A 24,964-nucleotide genomic window follows, 5' to 3' on the forward strand; every position below is an offset into this window, starting at 1 on the left:
TTTTCATTTAGCATACACCAGAGTTCAAACATTCACTTTTTCAAAGGCCGAATGATTACGTGGTCAAAATTTCTCTTTTTAACATAACAGTTAAAAAACAGTTAAGAGTCACGACGCATTGCATTATGCACCTGACCTGCCGGCTGATGAAGTATTTATTACATCAAGAAAACATGAATACAACACACTGCACTTGGATGAATACATTTATAAGATTTATTTAATAATATTTCCAGTTCCATATGATCTTTATTAAAAAATAAGATAATAAATGATCTTATTTTTTTTAAATTTGACTGCATTCTTGTCCATTTCTAAATGTTTACTTTTTGATTTATGAATTATAACAGACTGATGGGAAAAAACATTATTTTGCTGTTACTTTTTAAAATTTGTTTTATTATTATTCAACAATTTCTTTCTTTTTGTTATTTTATATAAACATTTAACTTTTAAAATAAAGGTTTTACAACAACATCACCATCTTCTGTTATATTTGGGCTCCATGCTCATCTATTTACAGTATATATGATATTGGTGAAGGGGGCCCACATGAATATTTTTTCAGGGGGCCCCGAATTCTCTAGCTACGGCCCTGTTCACAGGAGCTGCTGAGAGCGAGTTCCAGCTGATAACGGTCATAAAGTGCGAGATAAGGTGCAAGTAGCTAAACTAAACATTTCATATTTGACAGCTGTTTTGAGAAATGTTAAACAACGACAAAAATAATCAGGCAAACTAATCAACTTTTTTCTAATTTCACCATTTTGAACTTAAAATAGGCATATATAATACATTGTGATTTAATGTCAAGTCAAGTCAAGTCATCTTCATTTATATAGCGCTTTTAACAATGTAGATTGTTTCAAAGCAGCTTTACAGAGATAAGCGTATAATTTAAGGTAACAGAGATTGTTTTGGCTTTATAGCAGAGTTAAGTTATTTTCCATCTAAAGTTAGTTTTGATTGATTTGCTTCCATCGCAACGATCATTTGTTATTAAATTAGGGGCCGCTAAGACGACACCATTCCCTCTACACAGACTTTAAACGCGAACCTGTGAGAAACGCTGATGGCGTTCACATGCGCATTTAGAATGGGTTCTATAGTTATGTGCGTTTGAAAATACGCAGGTTTGAAATTCCCTACAAGCCAAGCCTAAACAAAGTAGTTGTCTTTCCTTATAAATTTTGATAAAGAATTTTATTTTATTTTGTTGCTTTGGGGTAGGAACGTGAAACGAATTTTCCCGACAACGCCTTATCTGTATAGTGGTAGAGGGATCCTCCATAGGGAGAGACTAGTTGGCTCTTCAGCACTGCGTTGTCATCGGTCCAGGCGAAGGTTCTTCGTCAGATCTGGATACGGCCTGGATCCGGCAGGCTGCAGGAAAACCTCGGGATAAACACAGACACTAAAATTAGCGTAGATGCCATTCTTCTCATGATGTAACGAGTACATCAGGATTTATGGGAAGTGTTCCCAGTTCCGGCTGACCTAATCTATGCAGCCTAACATTAAATTATAGAAGTCTATAATGTATTATGTGAATGCTAGGTCAAAGAGATGTGTCTTTAATCTGGCTTTGAACTGGCAGAGTGTGTCTGCTTCCCGGACAATGGTAGGAAGACTGTTCCAAAGTTTTGGTGCTAAATAGGAAAAGGATCTACCGCCAGCAGTCGATTTTGATATTCTAGGTATTAGTAACTGGCCGGAATTTTGAGATCGCAATAGACGTGACGGACTATAATGCGTTAAGAGCTCGCTCAAGTACTGCGGAGCTAAACCATTTAGTGCTTTGTACGTGATCAGCAATATTTTAAAATTTATGCGATGTTTAATAGGGAGCCAATGCAGTTTTGACAGAACTGGGCTAATATGGTCATACTTCCTGGTTCTAGTAAGAACTCGAGCTGCTGCGTTTTGAACCAGCTGTAGTTTGTTTATTAAGCGTGCAGGGCAACCACCCAGTAGAGCATTACAATAATCTAGCCTTGAGGTCATGAACGCATGAACTAATTGTTCCGCATTTGTCAATGAGAGCATATGGCGTAATTTAGATATATTTTTAAGATGGAAAAATGCAGTTTTACAGAAACTAGACACGTGACTTTCAAATGAAAGATTGGTATCAAAGAGCACACCCAGGTTCCTAACCGACGACGAAGACTTAACAGAGCAGCCATCGAGTGTTAGACAGTATTCTAGGTTATTACGTGAGGAAGTTTTTTGTCCAATAATTAGAAACTCTGTTTTTTCAGAATTTAGAAGTAGGAAATTACGAGTCATCCAATTTTTTATATCAGCTATGCATTCCGTTAATTTTGTGAATTGGTAAGTTTCGTTAGGTTTTGAAGAAATATACAGCTGAGTATCGTCAGCATAACAGTGAAAGCTAATTCCATGTTTCCTAATGATATCTCCTAATGGTAGCATGTACAGAGTGAACAGCAGCGGTCCTAGTACTGAGCCTTGTGGTACGCCATACTGAACTTGTGATCGATGAGACATCTCATCATTTACTGCTACAAACTGATAACGGTCAGATAAGTATGATTTAAACCATGCTAGTGCATTTCCCGTAATGCCAACATAATGTTCTAATCTATTTAAAAGAACGTTGTGGTCAATGGTGTCAAATGCAGCACTAAGATCGAGTAACACTAATAGAGAGATACAACCACGATCGGATGATAAGAGCAAATCATTTGTGACTCTAACGAGAGCTGTCTCGGTACTATGGTACGGTCTAAATCCGGACTGGAAACCCTCGCAGATATCATTTCTTTCAAGAAAGGAACACAGTTGTGAGGATACTGCCTTTTCTAATATCTTTGACAGAAAAGGTAGATTCGAGATCGGCCTGTAATTGACTAATTCTGTTGGATCAAGTTGCGTTTTTTTAACAAGCGGTTTAATCATAGCCAGCTTAAAGGTTTTTGGTACGTATCCTAGAGACAAAGATGAATTAATGATATTAAGAAGAGGATCTAGGACCTCTGGAAGCATCTCTTTCAGTAGCTTAGTCGGTATAGGGTCTAACATACATGTTGTCGATTTAGATGATTTAACGAGTTTAGTAAATTCTTCCTCTCCTATAGCAATGAATGAATCAAATTTTTCCTCAGGGGGACTACAATGCACTGCCTGATGCGTGACTGTAGTAGACGGTTGCATAGTTATAATCTTCTCCCTGATATTATCAATCTTATAAGTGAAGAAGTTCATAAAATCATTACTGCTGTGTTGCTTGGAAACTTCTGGGCTTGAAGCTTTATTTTTCGTTAGTTTAGCCACCGTTTCAAATAAATACCTAGGATTATGTTTATTTTCTTCTAATGGGGTTGAAAAATAAGCAGATCTAGCAGCTTTTAAAGCCTCTCTGTAAGTAATTGAGCTCTCCTTCCATGAAATGCGAAATACCTCTAGTTTTATTTTCTTCCAGTTGCGCTCCATTTTTCTGGCTGCTCTCTTAAGGGCCCGAGTGTGCTCGTTGTACCACGGCGTTGGACTATTTTCTTTAATTAACTTTAAGCGCAACGGAGCAACTGTTTCTAAAGTGCTGGAAAAGAGAGAGTTAAACGTTTCTGTTGTAATATCGAGTTCTTCTAAGCTATCTGGGATGCTGAGATGATGAAACTGATCAGGAAGATTATTAATAAAGCAATTTTTACTAGCAGAAGTGATAGGTCTCACATATTTGAAACACGGAGTCGGCTTTGCAGCCTTGGCTAAATGCAAATTACACGAGACTAGGTAATGATCTGAGATGTCATCGCTCTGCTGCAGAATTTCAACGGCATCAACATCTATTCTGTGTGATAATATTAGATCTAGAGTATGATTACGACGATGAGTAGGTCCTGACACGTGTTGTCTAACTCCAATTGAATTTACAATGTCTTTAAATGCCAATCCCAATGCATCTTTTTCATTATCGATGTGTATATTAAAATCACCAACAATTAGTACTTTATCTGCAGTAAATATTAATTCTGATAGAAAGTCCGCAAATTCTTTGATAAAGTCTGTATGGTGCCCTGGTGGCCTGTATACAGTAACCAGCACAAATCTCAAACGTGATTTATCGTTTACACTATATATTTTTACATTAAGCACCAATGCTTCAAAAGAATTATATTTAAAACTTGATTTCTTAGTGGTTTTGAAACTATTACTATAAACTACAGCAACACCACCCCCTTTGCGTTTCAGACGAGGCTCATGTTTATAACAGTAATCTTGCGGGGTTGATTCATTTAAAGTAATGTAATCGTTTGGTTTTAGCCAGGTTTCTGTCAAACACAGCACATCTAGGTTATTATCTGAAATCATATCATTAACAAGTAAGCGATCGAATATTCAGCAACCCAAGCTTTAGCATTTGCTCATCTGTATTATAGCTGTTTTTTATTTGTTGAACATCAATTAAATTTTTAACCTTAGATGGGTTTAAACGTTTTTTGGATTTCCAAGTTCGGGGAACAGACACAGTCTCTATATGATGATAGCTAGGTGAAAGAGGCTCTATGTGATGTGATTTATCTAACCTCAGTGACGTGAGGCCGCTAGCAGACGGTCGGTTAAGCCAGTCTGTCTGCTTCCTGACCTGAGCCCCAGATTGTCATGTTTGAGCTCTAAGACTATGAGCCATATTACTAGAGAGAAGAGCAGCACCATTCCAGGAGGGATGAATACCATCTCTTTTTAACAGGTCAGGTTTGCCCCAAAAACTTTTCCAATTGTCTATGAATTCTATATTAAGCGGACACCACTTAGACAGCCAACCGTTAAGCGAACACAATCTACTAACTATCTCTTCACTCCTGCGAACAGGGAGGGGGCCAGAGCAAATTACAGTCCTTGCATCGTAACATCGTACTTGCAAGTTCACACACCTCTTTAATATTAATTTTGGTGATCTCCGAATGGCGGAGTCGAACATCATTAGTGCCGACATGAATAATGATCTTAGAGAATTTACGATTAGCATTAGCCAGCACTTTTAAATTTGCTTTGATGTCAGGCGCTCTGGCTCCCGGCAAACATGTGACTATGGTGGTTGGTGTCTCTATTTTCACGTTCCGTGTAATAGAATCGCCAATAACTAGGGCACAACCATTCTCAGTGGGTGTTTCACTGAGCGGGGCAAATCGATTTGTTATGGTAATCGGAACGGAAGAGTGGTTTTTAGATCCGCGACTAGAGCGATCCCTCACTGTCACCCATTTGCCCGGCTGCACAGGCTCTACTTCAGCCAGAACCGACTCATGTAAAGTGTTCACTATGCTATGCGCATCCAAAACATCTAAAGCACTAGCACTCTTACTATCCTCAATTAAAGTTTGGATGCATGTTTCTAATTCTGAAATCTTCTCTGTCAACCTAACTGTCTCCTTACATTTATCACATATAAATCCTATATTGCCGACAGAGAAGTCTATGCTAAACATGTGACATGAAGTGCAGGTGACAATAACAGGACAAGACATTACTCACCATGTTTGTTGAGTGATTCTTACTCACCTGAGCTTTTATGAACTCAAAGGCGCGGACGCGGACGGAAAAATAAATAAATAAAAATAGCTGAGCGCACGGGTGGCGCGTTAACAGGCTAGCGAATTACTAGCGTTTTGTGCTAGTAGTACTAATAACAGAAGCTAGCGATGTCAGGTTAATCTGAGATGTTGGGTAAAATGTAGTAGTATAAACAACTAGAAATGGTAGTAAATGATGGTTCTAAACAAAGAAATACAAGGCTAAGACGGAGCTTACAGCACCGAAGCAAACAAACACACTCACAGCAGGCAGCGAGGCAGACAGGAGCAATCGAACAGCGATTCGAACAATCGAACAGCATGTGACAGGAGAAGAAACAAATAACTGAATGTGTACATATTGTGAATTAATTTAATAAACATATTTACCTAACATCCATAGCCTTCAGTAAATTAAGGCTAGACAAGAACAACAAAGTTCCTTTTTAACTCTGCCCCCTGCTCTAGTTAGAACTTTGGAGCGCTTAAAAGTGTGGGGCTCAAAAATAAGAACTCTTTTATAGTTATTTTTATAAAAAAAAAAAAAGTGTTGATAATGATTAAAAACTTTAGTGTCCTTCGAAGGCACCATTTTAGATAGTTTGGCATGCATGGGATTGTGTGTCCATATGCTAGTGAGAGCGAGCATCTGGTGCTAAGAAATACATTCTACAATTATATAAAATATATCTTCATTAAAAGCCTATTTTGTCTATTCTACTAATGTCTATTCTTTAATCCACACAGATAAATCGTAAGCACATAATATCACCTGCTCAAGTACTTCTTGATGAGTTTCTTCTGTATTAAACAGCGAATCTTCTCAGTCAGATCATCGCAAGATCTCAGGAATCCTCTCATACTGTTCGTGTTCACGCACTCCATCGCTGCACTTGTGTGTGTGTGTGACTCGAACGATTCAAACTTCCATAAAGCCAGGGTTGCCAGGTCCCAGAAATATTTCCAGCCCAATGACAACTCAAAACCTACCCAAATGGAATGAAAACTAGCCCAATTTTCCCATGTCCAATCAGATTAACTTCTGTCTTCAGCATCTGATGATTATAGATATTATCTGATATTATAGTTACTTTATTCCTTTATGGTTCAGCATTTAATATCAAATTAGAGGTTATGGTTTTATTGTTTTACACTTCTCAAGCGATTTCTGTTTGCTTTAAACAAGCGACTTTTTATTTTAATTTTTAGACTAGATAGAGTATTTAATATTGTGTAGGAATTTCTCCCATCTAGCGGTGAAATTCTATTTTGCATTTAAACGAATAGTGCTCTCTAGCGTCTCGCTTTTTCAAATGCGTGTTGCAACTGCGGTAGCCGTTATGTGTCAAGAATCTATGACAACATGTCTTCCAATAGCACTTCATCAAGTTGAATTGTACATGTTCTACTTATGCTGCCTATATAATGATTTACACAACCAAGCAATGAAAAAAAGCTTGTAATTTAGGCCGTAACTTTGACTTACCTGTCGAGAAGAAAGCAGGCAACTTCAGCATCCCTTTCAAAGTCTTTCTCCTTCAATAGCTCTTTCCACCTGGAAAAAGCTATCCCGATATTTATTTACATCCCGATAAATAAAATTTTTGCTTTTTGGCGACGAGGATTCCTTCTCCTGTGGCTCTGCATACCTATGATCCTGCATTATATTGTACCGTGCAGCGAAGCCTTTCAAATGTGCCGGAGCAGTGACAAGTGCCTCTCACTGATCTCCTTGTCCACTTTAGCCGGTCTCAGGCAGCCGGCTCTGAACGAACATGCGTTGATGACACGTGTTGAGGTAGGCTAGTGCTTTTTGTCCCTCTCTGCTATTATAGTTTTTTCAAGATGGCGGAACGACATGGAAGCTTCCATGGACTTACCCGCCCCATAAAGATAAGAAATTCTTCGTTTACGAGGATAAGTCAGATCATTGGCAGAGGTCATTTTACACCAATGAGGACATATTTTATGAATACAGACAATGATTTTAGCTAATAAAATACATTTAAAAAACTACTGTACCTTTAATTTCAGATGTTTAAATGACAAAATACCATTTTTCAACCGAGTGAATCTACACATGAGAGGCCTTCAGAAGTCATAACTTCAGGGGTCAATGGTTTAGGTCAGTTGGCGAAAACCCTACATGTGTAAGGAAGTTTTCCAGATTTTCACCCAAAATCAAATTCTGCATTACGCTTTTCAAAGGATAATCTAACTTTAAAGTTAGAATAAAAAGTAAAAAAACAGACATATCTTCATACCTGTTGTGTTCTGACACAAGGTTATTTTTGTTTTATAAATATATTGTGCTTATTTCTACAAATATCAACAAGATAAACATGGACTGAATACACGATTAAAAAAGATAATCATGCTACCAAATACGTCTGACACAACATTTTTAAGAAAAATCAGTGTTTTAAAATACAACTAAACCATAATAACGTATGATTTTTTTGATAGTCCTACATAAATGCATGTTGATTACTAAGTTTCAGGTATAGTGCAACCATGCAATGTTTGAGAAATCTAATATTGGTGTAATCTTTGCAAGGTCTCACTCACAACGCACAACTTTGTGTTGGGTGATCCAGCCATACCTTTACTAAAATAAAATATTATGGAAGTAATTTTCAAACTGTAATTGTAAAATGTAATTATACCATATTTTATTTATTAATATTATGGCTTCATGTTGATTTAAAGTTTTTTGTCATTAACTAATACCTTCATCTTTTAACTAACACTTCAACATCCAGCACAAAATTAAAGAGATATATGAGCTAAGGATGTCCTCTGACCCCAAATAAATTGATAGTGGAATGTTCACAATCTACAATATACAGGTAGATATTCTCCTACTTAGTATGTGTGTAAATAGTTGTGCTTAAATTTTTGGCTGTATTTTTACACACCATAGTGATGCAAAGTTCCACACCCTATGGACCAACTTTAAAACATAATCTTATTCTTTATCTTTAAGATTCAAAAGACCAAATCACTAAGAAAAGAGGATTGAAAAGAGCCGTTTATTATAAAAAGTTTTCCAAATGATGGTTTTATTACTCCGCTAGATTTAGTCATCTTGTTCAGACGACACTGTTTCACATTTTGTATGTTGGACTGTATGTGTTTTAGGTGAAGATGTTTCTTTGAGAGCTGTCAACATTTAGTGTTTATAGAAATAAATGACCATTAAGAATTTAGGTGATAGTCTTTCTGTTTGACTAAATTGATACTACATTTAGTGCAACTTTCCCTCTATCTACGAATCACACAAAGTGCATGCTGTTTTACACTTAAACTATACCTGTTGCAAGAAAAGGGCCAAGAGTTTGTTCGTCAGATTCAAGCAAGATTTCCAAGACTATTTGACCAGCTATTGACTAATGGAGACAGGAACTCAAGAGAATTTGTTGATCCACCTGTTGTACACCTGGGTCCTGGAGAAGACCATTCAGAAGATGCAGTGATGATGAACAATCCTGTGGTGAAGCAAACCGTTCAAAGCAAAATCCTCGCAAGTGGAGAAAATTACAAAACCGTTCAAGACTTGGTGTCTGATTTACTAAGTGCAGAAGATGAGAAGAGAGAGGAGGAGCGAGAAAGTGTCTTACTTTTCTTAAGAAACATCATCTTGCCATGTCACAGCACCTAAAAAGTGTGCAGAGCTTAATGGACCATCTTCTAGAGGAGAACATCATCTCACAGAAAGAGTATGACATTATTCGTAACTGCACTACAGTCAAGCAGCAGACCTTCAAGAGGAGCGCAAATGCAAAGTTTGCATGGATAAGGAAGTGAACATTGTCTTCATCCCCTGTGGTCACCTAGTTGTGTGCAAAAAATGTGCACCCTCTCTGTGCAAGTGCCCCATATGTAGAGGCTTGGTCAAAGGCGTTGTCCGTACTTTCCTATCATAAAGTTTTCCTAGCATTTGGATTTGCAAATTTGCATTTAACTCGATGAATAAAAACAATGTAACCGATTCAACATATATTTTGAGTAGATAACCGATAGTATATTCTCAGAAAAGGGTTTCACCCTGTGTGTTTCCGCACTGATTAAGGATAGTTTGGGAGATACAAGTAAAAATGATCGTATACGATCTTATACGTGTAATAGTTCATAGCTAGCAGTAAAATTAAATATTCGCTCAAGACCAACTTTACTTATCACACATTGCGTCTCTGAAATTGTGTGGTGATTTTCCAAATGATACAACTTAGTCTAAATAAGAGCAATGTGGAGTCCTCGGATTTCTTAAAAACAACACAACAACAACAAAACATTGTGACAAACTTTGACAACATGGTGTATGGACAAAAATACTGTTTGAAATATTTTTGTATAAATAAGATCTAAGACACCTAAGTAAATTTTTTCAACCATCTAAAGTTTTTGAACAGACGCGGTTTAGTAAAAATAATACATAAGTCTTCAAAGAAGATAAATAGAAGATACGATTTTATTGACATATCTAATTTAAACTTTTAAAGTTATGCTTTTAAATGAATTTAGTATAAAACTCTGGATGTACTCTGGAACGCGGACTAGATTTACTGTGACATTATCTCCCGAGGCTCATCTGGTCTGTAAGTCCTCTCGTCTCTGTGAGGGTCTGGAACATTTATTTCACACTGTAGTTTATCTCTGAAGGATTTTGGGCTGTTTTGTTTTGTTTATGACAACTTAAACTATTTGCTTTTTGGATTGATTTTTATCGTTGCATAAAGAACTACTTCACCTCTCTGGAAATGTAAGGTGTTTTTATTTATATATTTATTTAGCTAAAACTTTGTTTACATTTTTTAAATACATTTTAGTAACATATGTTATTATTCATTGGTTATATATTTTATTAATAATAATTTCATTTAAAATAGAGTGTGTAAAATAATGTGTGCGCGCGCAAAACAGCTTAGAAATGATATTAAATTATTTATTTCATTTTTGAAAATTTACAAATGTAGGTTTCTGTGATGGTCGTGTTTAGGTGTACGGGATAGAATATGCAGTTACGGTACAAAAATCATTATGGCTATGGAAAGCCCAGACCATAAAAATTGAAACCCCGCATGGACAAAAAATGCTGATTTAAGACGACTAAATACAGTTTTTCAACCATCTAATGTTTTTGAACAGACACTGTTTAATAACAATTATACTTTAGGTCACCGTTAGACAAAATCATTACAGTAATCTTCTAAAAGATAAATAGAAGATATGAATGTATTCAAACTTTAAAGATTTTTTAAAGAAAGAAAGTTAAGAACTTTAAACTTCAGACTAAAACAATCTTTCATTTTAAAAGATCACATTTAAACTTTTACGATTATGCTTTGAAATAAATTTAGTACGAACAAAACTTTGGCTCTGGAAAGGCGTTAGCAGACTAACATTACAGTTACAGGTTACAGGTTCACAGTTTCTAAATGTTTTCATTGTTGCTCTCTCTGAAGATAGGCCTATGTGGTCATTTTCTCACAGATACAACTTAAGGAATTATTGAACATTTCACAGGTGTAAGATGACTTTTGTGACTCTCTAAAAATGTAAGGTGTTTTTATTTATATATTTATTTAGCTAAAACTTTGTTTACATTGTATTTAATTATTTATTTATTTCATTTTTGAAAATGTACAAATGTAGGTTTCTGTGATGGTCGTACGATGGTCGGACCAACCTTGCAACTTGGGGACTACCGTCCCGGCAAAATAGAAATTGGAAGTCTCGTGAGAAGCGAGAACGAGAACGAGAATGAGCGCGAAACACAAATCGCTTTACGGCAATTCAACATAAACACACACGCATGTATGATGTATTACCAGATTACCCACCTCGGTAGACAAAGCTCCACACGATACAGTTGGCTTGCTCCGATCAAAACAAACGCACATGAGCAGCGGTAGAGAGGGGGAGGAGGCCGCCGCAAGTGAGTTTTTTACGACCGTGTTGTGACATATACGCCCCCCCACAGCTGTAGGGGGAGCTCGTGGGGAAAACATGCGACAACAAAGGGAAAAATCAGCGAAGAAGTGACTAGAGTTCGCTAGAGTTGCCGAGTTCTCCTTTAAGACGACTAAGTACAGTTTTTCAACCATCTAAAGTTTTTGAACAGACATTGTTTAATAACAATTATACCTTAGGTTCAATTTAAACAAAATCATTACAGTAATCTTCTAAAAGGTAAATAGAAGATGCGTATGTATTCAAACTTTAAAAATTTTATTTAAACAGTCTTTTGTATTATGGGACTATGTTTCTGGTTTATCCTTACTTAGGACGGATCAGGGATTTTCTTGTTATTTCAGTTTTTAATATTTTGTTTTGTGTTTTTCTTTTCAGAATAATAATTAAGAACAGCCATACAGTTACTGATTTGCAGGGGTACGTACTAAAGGGATATGTAACAAGCAATACCTTTGTTGAATGGCATTCAATATAAATGACTTGAATATTTTTTCCTGGAATGTCCAAGGTTTAGGTAATCAGATTAAAAGGATAAATATGTTATCTGTTTTGAAAGATGATAAAGCGGACATTGTCTTTTTACAAGAAACTTATTTATCTGATATTGAACACTCCAAACTTAAAACAGACTGGGTAGGCCAAGTTTATTTCTCATCATTTAAATCTCATAGTAGAGGAACATGTATTTTACTAAATCGTAACGTACATTTTATTTTGAGTAAATTGATAACTGATCCAAATGGCAGGTTTGTTTTGATTTCAGGCACCCTTAATGAAGCTCCAATTACCTTGTTAAATATATATGCTCCTAATGTAGATGAGCCGTCTTTTTTTTCCGATATGATATTATTATTTAATGAGAATTGCAAAGGTTTGGGAATTATGGGAGGGGATTTCAATGTAACTTTAGGTACAAGAGACAAATCTAATCAAACTAAGATTTCCAATCCTAGATCTACGAAGACCCTCCTCGGATTATGTGCAGAAAGTGGTCTAATTAATGTTTGGCGGGATTTACATCCTAATGTCAGAGATTATACTTTTTTTTTTCAAATGTGCATAATTCCTACTCTCGATTAGACTATTTTTTTGTTCCCTCTAATTGTATGTATATGATATCTAAGTGTAGTATAAATCCAATTGTCCTTTCAGACCATGCAAGAATACATTTGAAGGTCAAATGTGCCCAGAAAATGTTTACTTTTAAACGATGGAGGTTTGATTCTTTTTTTCTTAAAGATAATGATTTAAAATCAAACATACGGGTATGGATTTCAAATTATATAAAAGAAAATAACGATGCTTCGGTAGAGCCTAATACTGTTTGGGAAGCAGCAAAAGCTACCCTAAGAGGCCTCCTTATCTCGTATGTTTCATTTAAAAATCGTAAAAAATTAAATAAAAGAAAAGAGATAGAGAATGAGGTTGTACAAAGGGAAAACCTTCATAAAGAGGCTCCTACTGATGACAACTGGAAACAATTAATTACTGCTAAAGGAAATCTGAACTCTATAATATCTGAAGAGACCATACAAAAAATGAATTATATTAGACAAAGAGATTACGAGTTTGGGAACAAACCAGGTAAATTATTAGCTTATCAAATAAAGAAAGAGCAAGCCGAGAAAACTATAAAAGCTATATATTCCAGAGATAATAAAATAACTTACCATCCTGGAGAAATCAATCAAATTTTTTTTAATTTTTATAATAACCTTTATAATTCTGAAATGGGGTACTCACAGGAAAAACTGGAAGATTATCTTAGTATAATTAATCTACCTGAAGTCTCAGCATCAGACCAATTGATATTAAACTCACCATTTACAGAAGCGGAAGTACTGTCTACAATACATTCCATGCCGTTAAATAAAAGCCCAGGGCCAGACGGTTTTTCAGTAGACTTTTATAAAGAGTTTTGGCAAGATATTCGGTCTATTTTTATGCCAATGGTGAATAATTTTTGTAAGGAAAAAAGACTTCCTCAATCAATGAATTTGGCCCATATAAGTGTTTTACTTAAAAGTGGCAGAGATCCTCTACTATGCTCTTCTTATAGGCCTATAAGTTTGTTAGATCATGATTATAAGATCATTACGAAACTCCTAGCTAGAAGGCTGGAGTTAATCTTACCTAAATTAATAAAACCAGACCAGTCAGGTTTTATAAAAGGGAGATATGCAGCAGATAATATAAGGAGAACCCTGAATGTAATAAATGAGATTAATAACTACCAGAAGCCTTCTCTGCTCTTATCTTTAGATGCAGAGAAGGCTTTTGATAGGGTAGAATGGGATTTTCTATTTGCTGTCCTGAAGAAATTTAAAGTGGGAAATAACTTTATTGACTGGATAAGGAGTATTTACAACAGCCCGAAAGCGGCGGTTATAACTAATGGTTATTGTTCTAAATCATTTGCTTTAGCTAGAGGAACAAGGCAGGGGTGCCCTCTGTCACCTTTACTTTTTGCCATGGTGATTGAACCATTGGCTTCACTTATTAGAGATAACATAAAAATTCAAGGTTTTAAGACTGTCTGTTGAACATAAAATATCCTTATATGCCGATGACATTCTTTTGTATATTACTGATCCTGATAACTCTGTCCCCCACCTTCTGAACACGGTTAAAGAATTTGGTAGCTATTCAGGATATAAGATAAATTTTTATAAGTCCAATGCACTTTTTTTATATTCAACACCAACCGATGAACTACTTTCTGCTAGCGGGTTTACCCTAACACCAAAAGGCTTCAAATATCTGGGTATATTTATTACTCCAGATTTGGATAATTTAATTAAAGAAAATTATATTCCCCTGGTAGATAAGGTGAAATTGGATTTATCGAAATGGATCTCTTTACCGTTACCATTATTGGGTAGGATAAACCTTATCAAAATGAATATCCTCCCAAGATTTCTTTTTTTTTTTCAAATGCTTCCATGTTTTTTACCAGTAGACTTTTTTAACTCAATCAATAGCCATCTTTCAAGATTTAACTGGAGCAATAAAAAGCCTCGGATTAGTATGCTGACTTTGATGAAGCCTGAACCTCTGGGAGGTTTAGGTGTACCTAACCTTCAATACTATTTTTGGGCAGCTCAAATTAGGAATTTGATTTCTTGGTATAAAGAAAGACATGAATCTATGTGGGTCCAGATAGAATCAAATCCATTTGAACCACTGTCTCTTGTCTCTCTGTTATTTATAAAACATTTTGAAAAAATAAAAAATATGAATAACCATTTCACTGTACTTAACACTCTTCAAACTTGGAAAGATTGTAGAAAGAAAATTGGTATTGTCTCTTGTACTTCTATATATTCTCCAATCTTTTTAAATCCAGATCTTAATACTTTAATTACTTCAGGCAATATATGTCAATGGTTAAATTCTGGTATATTATATTTTAAAAATATTTTGAGCAAAAAAATGCAAGTAAAATCATTTATTGACTTAAGAGCAGAATATGATATCTCTAATAAACAATTTTTGAAATATCTACAAATCCGAAGTGTCACTAACTCTCTGATTAAGGGGGGAAAAATACGGCCTTCTTTGTCAGAATTGGAGGACTTTTTTTTTTTCTGTAGATACAATAAAAGGAATGATTTCTAAATGTTATCATATTTTGACAAAAGAATCTCAATCTTCTTTTCGACCTTTAAAAATAATATGGGTAAGAAAGCTAAGTAGAACTTTTGAAGATGATGTATGGGTAAATATTTGTAATAGAATTCATTTCCCATTCACAAGTATTAAGATTAAGGAGACTAATTTTAAGTTAATCCATAAAGCCTACTTAACACCTTTAAAAATGCATAAAATATCAAATGATATTCCAGCTGTTTGTCAGAGATGTAAAAATATGGATGGGACATTTGTACACATGTTTTGGGACTGCAGTCTTTTAAAAGGCTATTGGAGTTCAATTCATTCTTTTACTCAGTCAGTTTTGGATAAGCATTTTGACTTGAGTAATAGTCTATATTTGTTAAATGATATTGATCATTTAGAGTTAGATCAGAAAAAATGCAGGTTATTTATTTTGATATCTTATTTTGCAAAAAAATGCATACTTCTATACTGGAAGAATGTTTCCCCTCCATCTTTTAAGACTTTTTTTGACCAACTGTCTTCATTTCTGCCATTAGAAAAAATGACTTTGGAGAAATATAACCGTGGACATCTTTTTAATGAATTTTGGTGCCCTTTACTTTTGGGTATTGGAAAATGATATGACCTTGTAGATCAATTTCTGTATTTACGCTGTTTAATTATTTATTTATTAACTTTTATTTTATGTGTGTATGTGTATATGTTTGTAGATCTTTTTTTTATTTTTTATTTTTATTATTATTATTATTATTATTATTATTATTATTTATTTATTTATTTATTTATTATGTTGTTGTTATATCCCTATGTGGGTGGTGGGTGGAAAAATATTTAAAATAAAGTTGTATACAGAAAATGTGTTAACCTTAAAATCGGGGATTTTTACCTCGGTATGTTATGTTATATAAACGATTTTCTTTTGAAAAATAAAAAGAAATATAAAAAATAAATAAAAAAAGAGTCTTTTGTTTTTACATTTACATTTACATTTACATTTAGTCATTTAGCAGACGCTTTTATCCAAAGCGACTTACAGATTAGGACTTAGTTAAGCGAGTCATCATGAAGAGGCAAAAACAACGCAAGAAGTGCTCAAAATACGAAGTTCAGGCATTATTCAGAGTAGCATAAGCCCGGTAAGCGAGGTTTTTAAAGGGAAAGGGAAGGTTTTTTTTTTTTTTAAGAGGTTAAGTGCTCACGGAAGAGATGGGTTTTCAGTTGTCTTTTGAATGTTGTCAGGGATTCTGCATTCCGGATGAGGGTGGGGAGAGTGTTCCACCAGCATGGAACTGTGTATGAGAATGTTCTGGAAAGAGATTTTGTGGCTCTCTGTGATGGAACCACGAGACGTCGCTCGTTGGCCGATCGTAGGCTTCTGGTAGGGATGTAGGCTCGTAGGAGTGAGTGAAGGTAGGAGGGAGCTGAGCCTGTGATAGATCTGTAAGCAAGTGTCAATGCCTTGAACTTGATGCGAGCAGCGAGAGGTAGCCAGTGCAGAGAGATGAACAGAGGAGTGACGTGGGCCCTCTTGGGCTCGTTGAAGACAAGACGAGCTGCAGCGTTCTGGATCATCTGTAGAGGTTTGGTTGCACATGATGGAAGTCCAGCCAGAAGAGCATTGCAGTAGTCCAGCCTAGAAATGACCAGGGCCTGGACGAGAAGTTGTGTTGCATGCTCAGTAAGGAAAGGCCTGATCTTCCTGATGTTGTGCAGTGCAAACCTGCATGATCGGGTTGTCTTTGAAATGTGATCTGTGAAAGTCAGCTGGTCGTCAAACGTTACTCCAAGATTTCTGACCGACCTTGATGGGGTGATTGATGATGAGTCTAGCTGGATGGTGAAGTCGTGCTTTAGAGACGGATTGGCAGGGAGGACGAGAAGCTCAGTCTTTGCCAGGTTGAGCTGCAGGTGATGTTCCTTCATCCATGTCGAGATTTTCGCCAGACAGCTTGAGATCCGTGCAGCTACTGTGGGATCATCTGGTTGAAACGAGAGGAAGAGCTGTGTGTCATCAGCATAGCAGTGATAGGAGAAGCCGTGTGCCTGTATGATGTGTCCCAGTGATGTGGTGTAGATGGAGAAGAGGAGGGGACCAAGAACTGAACCCTGAGGAACCCCTGTGGTCAGTTGATGGGCTCTGGATACCTCGCCTCTCCATGCGACCCTGAAGGACCTACCTGTGAGATAGGACTCAAACCAGTGGAGAGGAGTACCTGTGATGCCCAGTGATGAGAGGCTGGACATAAGGATCTGATGATTTACAGTGTTGAAGGCAGCAGATAGATCCAGGAGAATGAGGACTGAAGATTTGGAAGCAGCTTTTGCAATCCGTAGGGCTTCTGTGACTGACATTAATGCAGTCTCAGTTGAGTGGCCTTTCTTGAAGCCGGATTGGTTGACATCCAGCTGGTTGTTAAGAGACAAGAAGGATGTTACTTGGTTGAAAACAGCTCTTTCAAGTGTTTTCGCAATGAATGGTAGGAGAGAGATAGGTCTGTAATTCTCTACAGATGATGTGTCTAGTGTTGGTTTTTTAAGCAGTGGAGTAACCCGAGCCTGCTTGAATGCTGTAGGAAAGGAGCCAGTGTGGAGGGATGAGTTGATGATGTGTGTGAGTGCTGGTAGAAGTGTGGGAGAGATGGCTTGTAGAAGGTGTGAGGGGATGGGGTCTAGAGGACAGGTGGTAGGGTGACTGGAGAGGAGAAGTGTAGATACTTCTTCCTCGGTTAGCGGAGAAAAGGAGAACAGAGGGATATTGGCTGTGGAAGGGGTCAGACTGGGTTCCTGTGCGCGTGGAGCTGAGAATTGACTGCTGATAGTTGTTGTTTTGTTGGTGAAGAAGTTTGCAAAGTCGTCAGCAGTTAAAGAGGAGGTGGGTGGTGGTGGAGGTGGACAGAGGAGAGAGTTGAATGTCTTGAAGAGTGATTGTGTGTTGGAGGAGCTGTTGATCTTGTTGTGGAAGTATGAAGATTTTGCAGCATGAACATCAACAGAAAAGGAAGAGAGGAGAGATTTATACATACTCAGGTCGGATGTGTCTTTTGATTTGTGCCATTTCCTCTCCGCTGCCCTGAGTTCGGTCTGGTGTTCACGGAGAACCTCAGATAACCAAGGATTGGAGGGAGTAGCGCGTGCTGGCCTGGAGGAGAGAGGGCAGATATTGTCGAGAGAAGAGGTTAGAGTGGAGCATAAGGTATCCGTTGCGGTATTCACATCCAGAGATGAGAATTGTGAGGGTGAGGGAAGAGAAGATGACACGGCAGAGGAAAGGTGAGAGGGATATCTTTTTAAAAGATATCTTTTTAAAAGATATCATTTAAACTTTTAAGATTATACTTCTTATAAATAAACTCAGCACCTGATATCCTGATCGCTGAATTTGTGTGACTCTCTTGACACACACACACACACACACACACACACACACACACACACACACACACACACACCCTTTGGCTGGTGCTTTTTGAAAGCTCCGCAGGCCAAACGCTGGTGTAAAGAGAGGCCAGAGGGCCCTGATTTCTAAACATGTAAGATGAGTTTTTATTTTCGTGAACCCGTTTCATACATTGCATTGTTTCATGAGCTGTATGTTTTTTCTTCAACTCTCTAAACATTTAACTGATTGTTTCATAACATGTAGGCCTATGTTTTTTCTTCAACTCTATAAACATTTAACTCATTGCATTTTTTTTTTTGTGAATCCATTTTATTTAAACTGGATAGTTCTACATTTATTTCAACTTTTTGTGTGAGGTTTTAGTAAGATCTTTATTTTATATTATTTATAATTATTTATATTCTTTTAAAGAAGAGAATGTTTTATGTAATGATTTTTTTATTCTTTTGTTTATCTAAAACTGAAAGAATTGGTTTCAGTAAGATGTTATTTAAAATTATTGTATATTATATTATTTGTGTGAAATATACATTATTTTATAAAATCTCTGTTTCTCACTATCACTGTGCTCTGGAATGTGGAGGAGCAGAAGGAGGGGGATGTCAGAATGCGGAGGGCACGCGCACCACTCAGGCCGGGGCTGTGCTGGAGAGGCGCTTCAGTAAACACTCTGTGATCTTTTGTGACTCCATTTTATTTAAACTTTTGGTGTGAGGTTTTGTGAACCCATTCATAAACTTGTTTAAGTCCCTAAACATTTAACTGATTGTAATTTTGTGACATTGTTTAATCACAGCGTCTGAACAGCACGTTTCAGATGTCAGAGGGGAATCCCATGACACACACAGATGGTCACATCTCCTCTGATGTCTGATCTCCACACACACACGAGCTGGGGCCTCTGGTTGAGAGACTCGTTGCAATTTTTTATTTAAACTTTTGGTGTGAGGTTTTAGTAAGATCTTTATTTTATATTATTTATTTTATAATCATTTATATTCCTTTTAAAATAACTAAATGGCTTTTTAACATTTGTGTGAGATAAACTTTCACAGTTTTTTCCTTATCAGCTACACATTACAGCCCGGATACGCTCAGGAATATGTAGGGAGGAGAATCCTGTGATACCAACTTCCAAAACACACACTAACTGTCATGTTCAAAAGGCTTCAATAGGCTTCAAACAATCATACTTTCTGTCATATTATTATAACTGTGTCTTCAAACGATTAACACTTTCTGTCAATATCAAAAGGCATCAAACGGCTTCAAACTAGCTGTCAGATACCATGACATATTGTTATAACACTTTCTGTCCATATCAAAAGGCTTCAAAATGCATCAAAAGTCATACTAGCTGTCAACCTGTCAATCAAAAATCAAAACTAACTGTCAACCTGTCAATCAAAAGTCAAAACTAACTGTCAAAACCTTTGATCCTTTGATCTCCTTTGATTTCCTTTGATCTCCCTTTGTTCTCTTTGATCCCTTTGATCCTATGCCAAAAGGGGCGGGTGCCTGTCACCGGAAGGGGCGTGGTACCTGTCAATCAATCATTTTTTGACAGTTGCTGGGTCATATCAACTACTCCCACTGTTCCCATTACGGCACTGCTATTCAACAATAGCTTCAACAATGTGACACGAAATACAATCCATGAACCTTCTTCTCTGAGGTGAATTTATCCATTGTGCTCGTCGAAATAAGAAGTTATCACGTTCACATAGGTCAACTCATTCTGACTGTCATCAGAGAAAAAGAGTTCCGGTCCGGAGATATTTAACTCACTGAAGAAAGTATACTTTTTGGGGGATTTCTAGGCATGTGTGCTTTTCCTGGGTGAGACAGAGTGAACTGTGGCGCTTATAGAGTCACACGAATGCACAGGTTGCATAACAGTGCAAAGACCAACGCCAGAATTTTTTATAAATTATACATACAATTTTATATTGTATACCCCAGAACACTTGGAATATACTACACGTGTTGCATGGGATCATTCTGTGATACTTTTGTGTCTTTTTTAAAAAGCTTGATGCTGGTCACTATTCACTGCCGTTATATGGATTAGCGTGAGTAGGAATTTTTTTTTTTTTATTCTCCTTTTGTGGTCCATAAAAAGAAGGGAATACAGCATTAGAACACAGAGAAAAGATTACAGATTTGTTGAGTGTTTTCTCATACAGAACATTGTTTTTGGCATTACTCCCCCTAAATGTGTAGTATGAAGTTGTTCATCCTTATTTGTAAATCATTATCAACTCCCATAGCTTAATGTATTATCTGACTCTATTCTTACCTTGTCCCTATTATTCTACCTTTCAGAAAATGGTGACTGCGCTGGACAAAAACTGGCATCCAGAATGCTTTAGCTGTGTGAAATGCAGCTGTCCATTTGGAGATGAAGGTAAGGGGTGATGAAGGTAGCTGATTTCAGACCATATTTGAGTTTTAATAAAATCAAGAAATCCATTGAGATATTAATAAATCGAATAATTAAACATGCGAATGAATAGATAATAGTATGTGCAGATCAATTAATAGATACACTTTATTTTAAGTTGACGTTGAATTATATTACTTATGACGAACGAATAATTTTAATTACTACAATGTAATTACTACATGTACCTACTATAGAGTTACAGATAGGGTCAGGGTTTGGTTTATGATTAGTTACTTGTAATTATGCACAATCTAATATTACCGGAGTAAGTACATGTAGTAACATCTAACTATGTCACTTTAAAATAAAGTGTTACCCAATTAATTAATAGATTTAGAAAAATTATTGTCCAAAAAAACAAAAACAATTATGGTTGATTATCAATCATTTCAGCATTGGGTTTTTTAAATTAGATTATTTCTCTTTTTATCAATGTATCCAGTATGCATTATGATTAAATATGTATGGTCTTGAGATGGTATTTGAATTATCAGTAGAGATACACCGATTTTCTAGGCCGATTCCGATTTCCGATTTGTCATTGAGTTTGACCTGCCGATACCGATTTTAGCCGATTCCGATTTCATTTTTTTCTACCCACTTTACAGCACATGCAAATATTTATTTTCTATATATTTTTTTTATAAAATACCATATCCTTTTACCCAAACTGAATAATAAAAACACGTTTAAATAGGTACATTTTATATAAATATTTTTGAGTCTTCATTTTCTTTTCTGACATAACCTAATTCAGTTCTTGTTAAAACACACTAGACATGCACATTCTGTGCATTTTGGACACTTTTGTTTGAAATCATATTTATTTTGTCCATCAAAAGTGTGCTTTCACTTTAATTGAGCTTGAGCAGCGCAGACAAAATAGACTCGGCGGCGAAACCTGCGCTTCACTGCTGCTCACGCAACGCTCCTGCTCCCGGTGTGAATGCACTCATTGATTAACATGCACGCGCTGCTCCTGCTCCCGGTGTGAATGCACTCATTGATTAACATGCACGCCGAAAAAAATATGCTTGAAATGGCCGTAATTCATAAGGTTTCCTACATGTGCGTTCCGTGTGCATGTGTGATGCTGATGTTGTGCGATGTTAATCATGTGGAGTCCGAGTGCATTTGACCGGCATAAAATCGGCATATGTCAGACTGAACGGCCGGTCGCCGGTCATGGCCAATATCGGCCAATTCCGGTCACCAGCGGATCAATCGGTGCATCTCTAATTATCAGGCTACAAGATATTCATAATATGAAGCAGTTAAATTTCAGTCCAGCAACCATCAAATAAAAAAAAAAAAAAGTAGTTAGCTGCACTACAAGCTACCAACAAAAAGTAGCCAACATTGGCCCTTTTCCAAATGCCAACCTCATGTGAACTTGTGGTCTTGTGGACTTACAATAGCCATCATATGTGCATATTCATTACGTCCATGAGACAGTACAGTGTTCCATTAATCATTTTAAGTTTGAGGCTGCTATGCGTCCTTGATGCACATTTCTGCCAAGTCTGCAGCAGCACACTGCTACCAGTCACGGAGCTGTGGACTGCGAAAGCTTGCCAATTTGGAGAGGGCCATTGAAGCTTTTTAAGTGGGTTATAAATATCAGAGATCATAAAGAGGAGAATATCAGATATAGCTACTGTCATGTTGGGAGTGAACAGGCAGAGGCGATGATCTAAGTGTGAGGGGTGTTTAATAAACAAAAAGAAGCAAAAAAAAAAAAAAAAGGAGAAACACGGGTAACAAAGCACACGGGTAACTAAACACAAGGGTTATATATACACATGGGGAAAAAAGCTTAACAAGATAACGAGGTAATGAGACACACCTGGGTAGACGAATCAAGGGAGACAAAGTACAAACAACTACAACATGGCACTCAAGACAGGACGCAACATAAAAGTCCACAAACACACACATGGAATATGTAACAGAGACTCCCTTAAGAGCACCACAGCAGAGTAGAAGGGGCAAAATATCCCTATGGCGGAGCAGATGACCACCACATCAGAGCAGAGGAGCCTGAAGAACCCCACTGCAGAGTTGAAGACCACCACGGTGAAGATGTTGCTAGCGACCACCACGACGTAGCTGGTGGGGCTGAATGTCACCAAGGCGTAGCTGAGGGCCACCACAGTGGAGCTGGAGAACTACAAAGGAGAGCATAGATAGGTTAGGGATGGCCCTTATGGCCATAACAGGGCGAGGAAGTTCAAGGGCAAACTCCGTGGTCGTGTCCAGGCAGGCAAACAGTTTAGGGAGAACCTCCGTGGTCATGTCAGTGCAGACAGGAAGTTCAAATTCAGTGTCTGTGGCCATAACAGTGCTGACAGAGAGCACAGGGAACTCAAAGTCGGCCTCTAGGGCGGTAACGGCACCATCGGGGGAAAAAGAGGGTTCAGAAATGGCCTCCATGGCCACAACAAAGGTGTCAGAGGACACTGGCTTCGTTTACATGCAACCAAATAATCTATTAGTAATTGGATTGATGGTTCAATCGGACTGAAAAGCCTCCATGTAAACTCCTTAATCGATCCGATTGAGCTTGATCCGGATGAAATTTCGATTGGATTGAAAGGGGTGGTTTATTCCTTTTCTAATCCAATTGAGAGAACATGTAAACACTTGATCGGATTGAAAACCGAAACTGAAAGGACTGCATATGTGCAATGACGTTGAAATAGCATAATAACGTATGACGCGCAAAACGAGCTGTTCTTCCTGTTGAATAAAGTGTCATATAAAATGAGTGTCCCGTCATTCTAAAATTCTCCTTTCACTCAGCATCTGTGAAGTGGAGCAGGACAATGTCCCACCAGTCCTTGTTTCGGATTCTTATCCACAGACGACTGGTTTTGGGCGCGGACAGGGGCATTTTCACTGCTTGATAAATATAAGCAGCACGGCGGTTCATATGCTCATTTACTCCAAATTATGACCAGAAATGGATAAATATTAAGTGTTGTGTTTAAAACAAATAAAGAACCAATGTAGAAGAATAGTTAGTATGCACAAACAGTGGGAAACTCTGTATATTTGTGCAGTGTGCGCATGTCAAAAAATCGATTTCGATTTGAAGCTTGTGACATATAAACGCGCACATTAACCCGATCACGTTTAGCGTTCATGTAAACACTACATTCAGATTCATCAATCGTAATGAAATCAGTCCGATTGAAACAAAGTTGTACATGTAAACGTAGCCAATGAGAGTTCAGAAACGGCCCCCGCGGCCGTAACAGGGGCTTCAGGGGACACAGAGTTCAGAAATTACACCCACGGCCGTAACAGAGACATCTGGAGACACAGAAAGTTCAAAAATGGCACCCGCAGCTGTAACAGGGGCTTCAGGGGACATAGAGAGTTCAAAATTGGCACCCATGGCTGTAACAGAGACATCTGGGGACAGAGAGTGTTCAGAAATGGCACCCGGTAACAGGGGAATCAGAGGACACAGAGTTCAGAAGACAATGCCGCCGCCTTGGGAGAAACAGGCAAGGTGTGTGCAGCCCAAACACACAAAATGGCAGTAGCCACCACAGGGAGAACAAAAGACAAAATATCTTCCTCCGGGAAGGCGGCGGAGCAGCCAGCAAGCTAGAAAGCGCTGAGACCAGCAGGCTTGAGAACGCTGAGAATGGCGAGCTTGAGAGTGTAGCGGCGGGCAGTCTTGAAAACGCTGAGATCGGTGGGCTTGAGTCCACAGCGGCCTGCGGGCTTGAGATCGCTGAGACTGGTGAAGGCCTCGGGATGTCAGCTGCTCGCGCCGACATCAGCAGCATATACGCCAAGCTGAACATGAGTCCTCTTCACCATGAGACTGGTCCAGTGGCTGGGGTGCTGCTAACAGATGACACCCATGGTGGACCAAGCTCTGCAGCCCACATCAACTGACAAAGCACAAGAGAAACACAAGGCTTAACAAGATAATTAGGTAACAAGACACACCTGGGTAGACTAATCGAAGGG

General features: G+C 37.6%; 1 protein-coding gene across 6 annotated transcripts in view; it reads left to right on the top strand.

Annotated features, from left to right (window-relative positions):
* The window catches only part of LOC308706464 (transforming growth factor beta-1-induced transcript 1 protein-like), a 216,039-nt gene that overhangs the window by 181,447 nt on the left and 9,628 nt on the right, over positions 1–24,964 (top strand). For all 6 annotated transcript variants that reach the window (XM_081392121.1, XM_081392122.1, XM_081392119.1 and 3 more), the window contains one exon: positions 20,857–20,938. In XM_081392121.1, the coding sequence (XP_081248247.1) occupies positions 20,857–20,938 (82 nt within the window). The remainder of the gene's footprint in view (positions 1–20,856; positions 20,939–24,964) is intronic.

The sequence above is a fragment of the Scardinius erythrophthalmus genome (assembly GCF_964197995.2).
Source record: "Scardinius erythrophthalmus genome assembly, chromosome: 18".
Lineage (NCBI taxonomy): Eukaryota > Metazoa > Chordata > Actinopteri > Cypriniformes > Leuciscidae > Scardinius > Scardinius erythrophthalmus.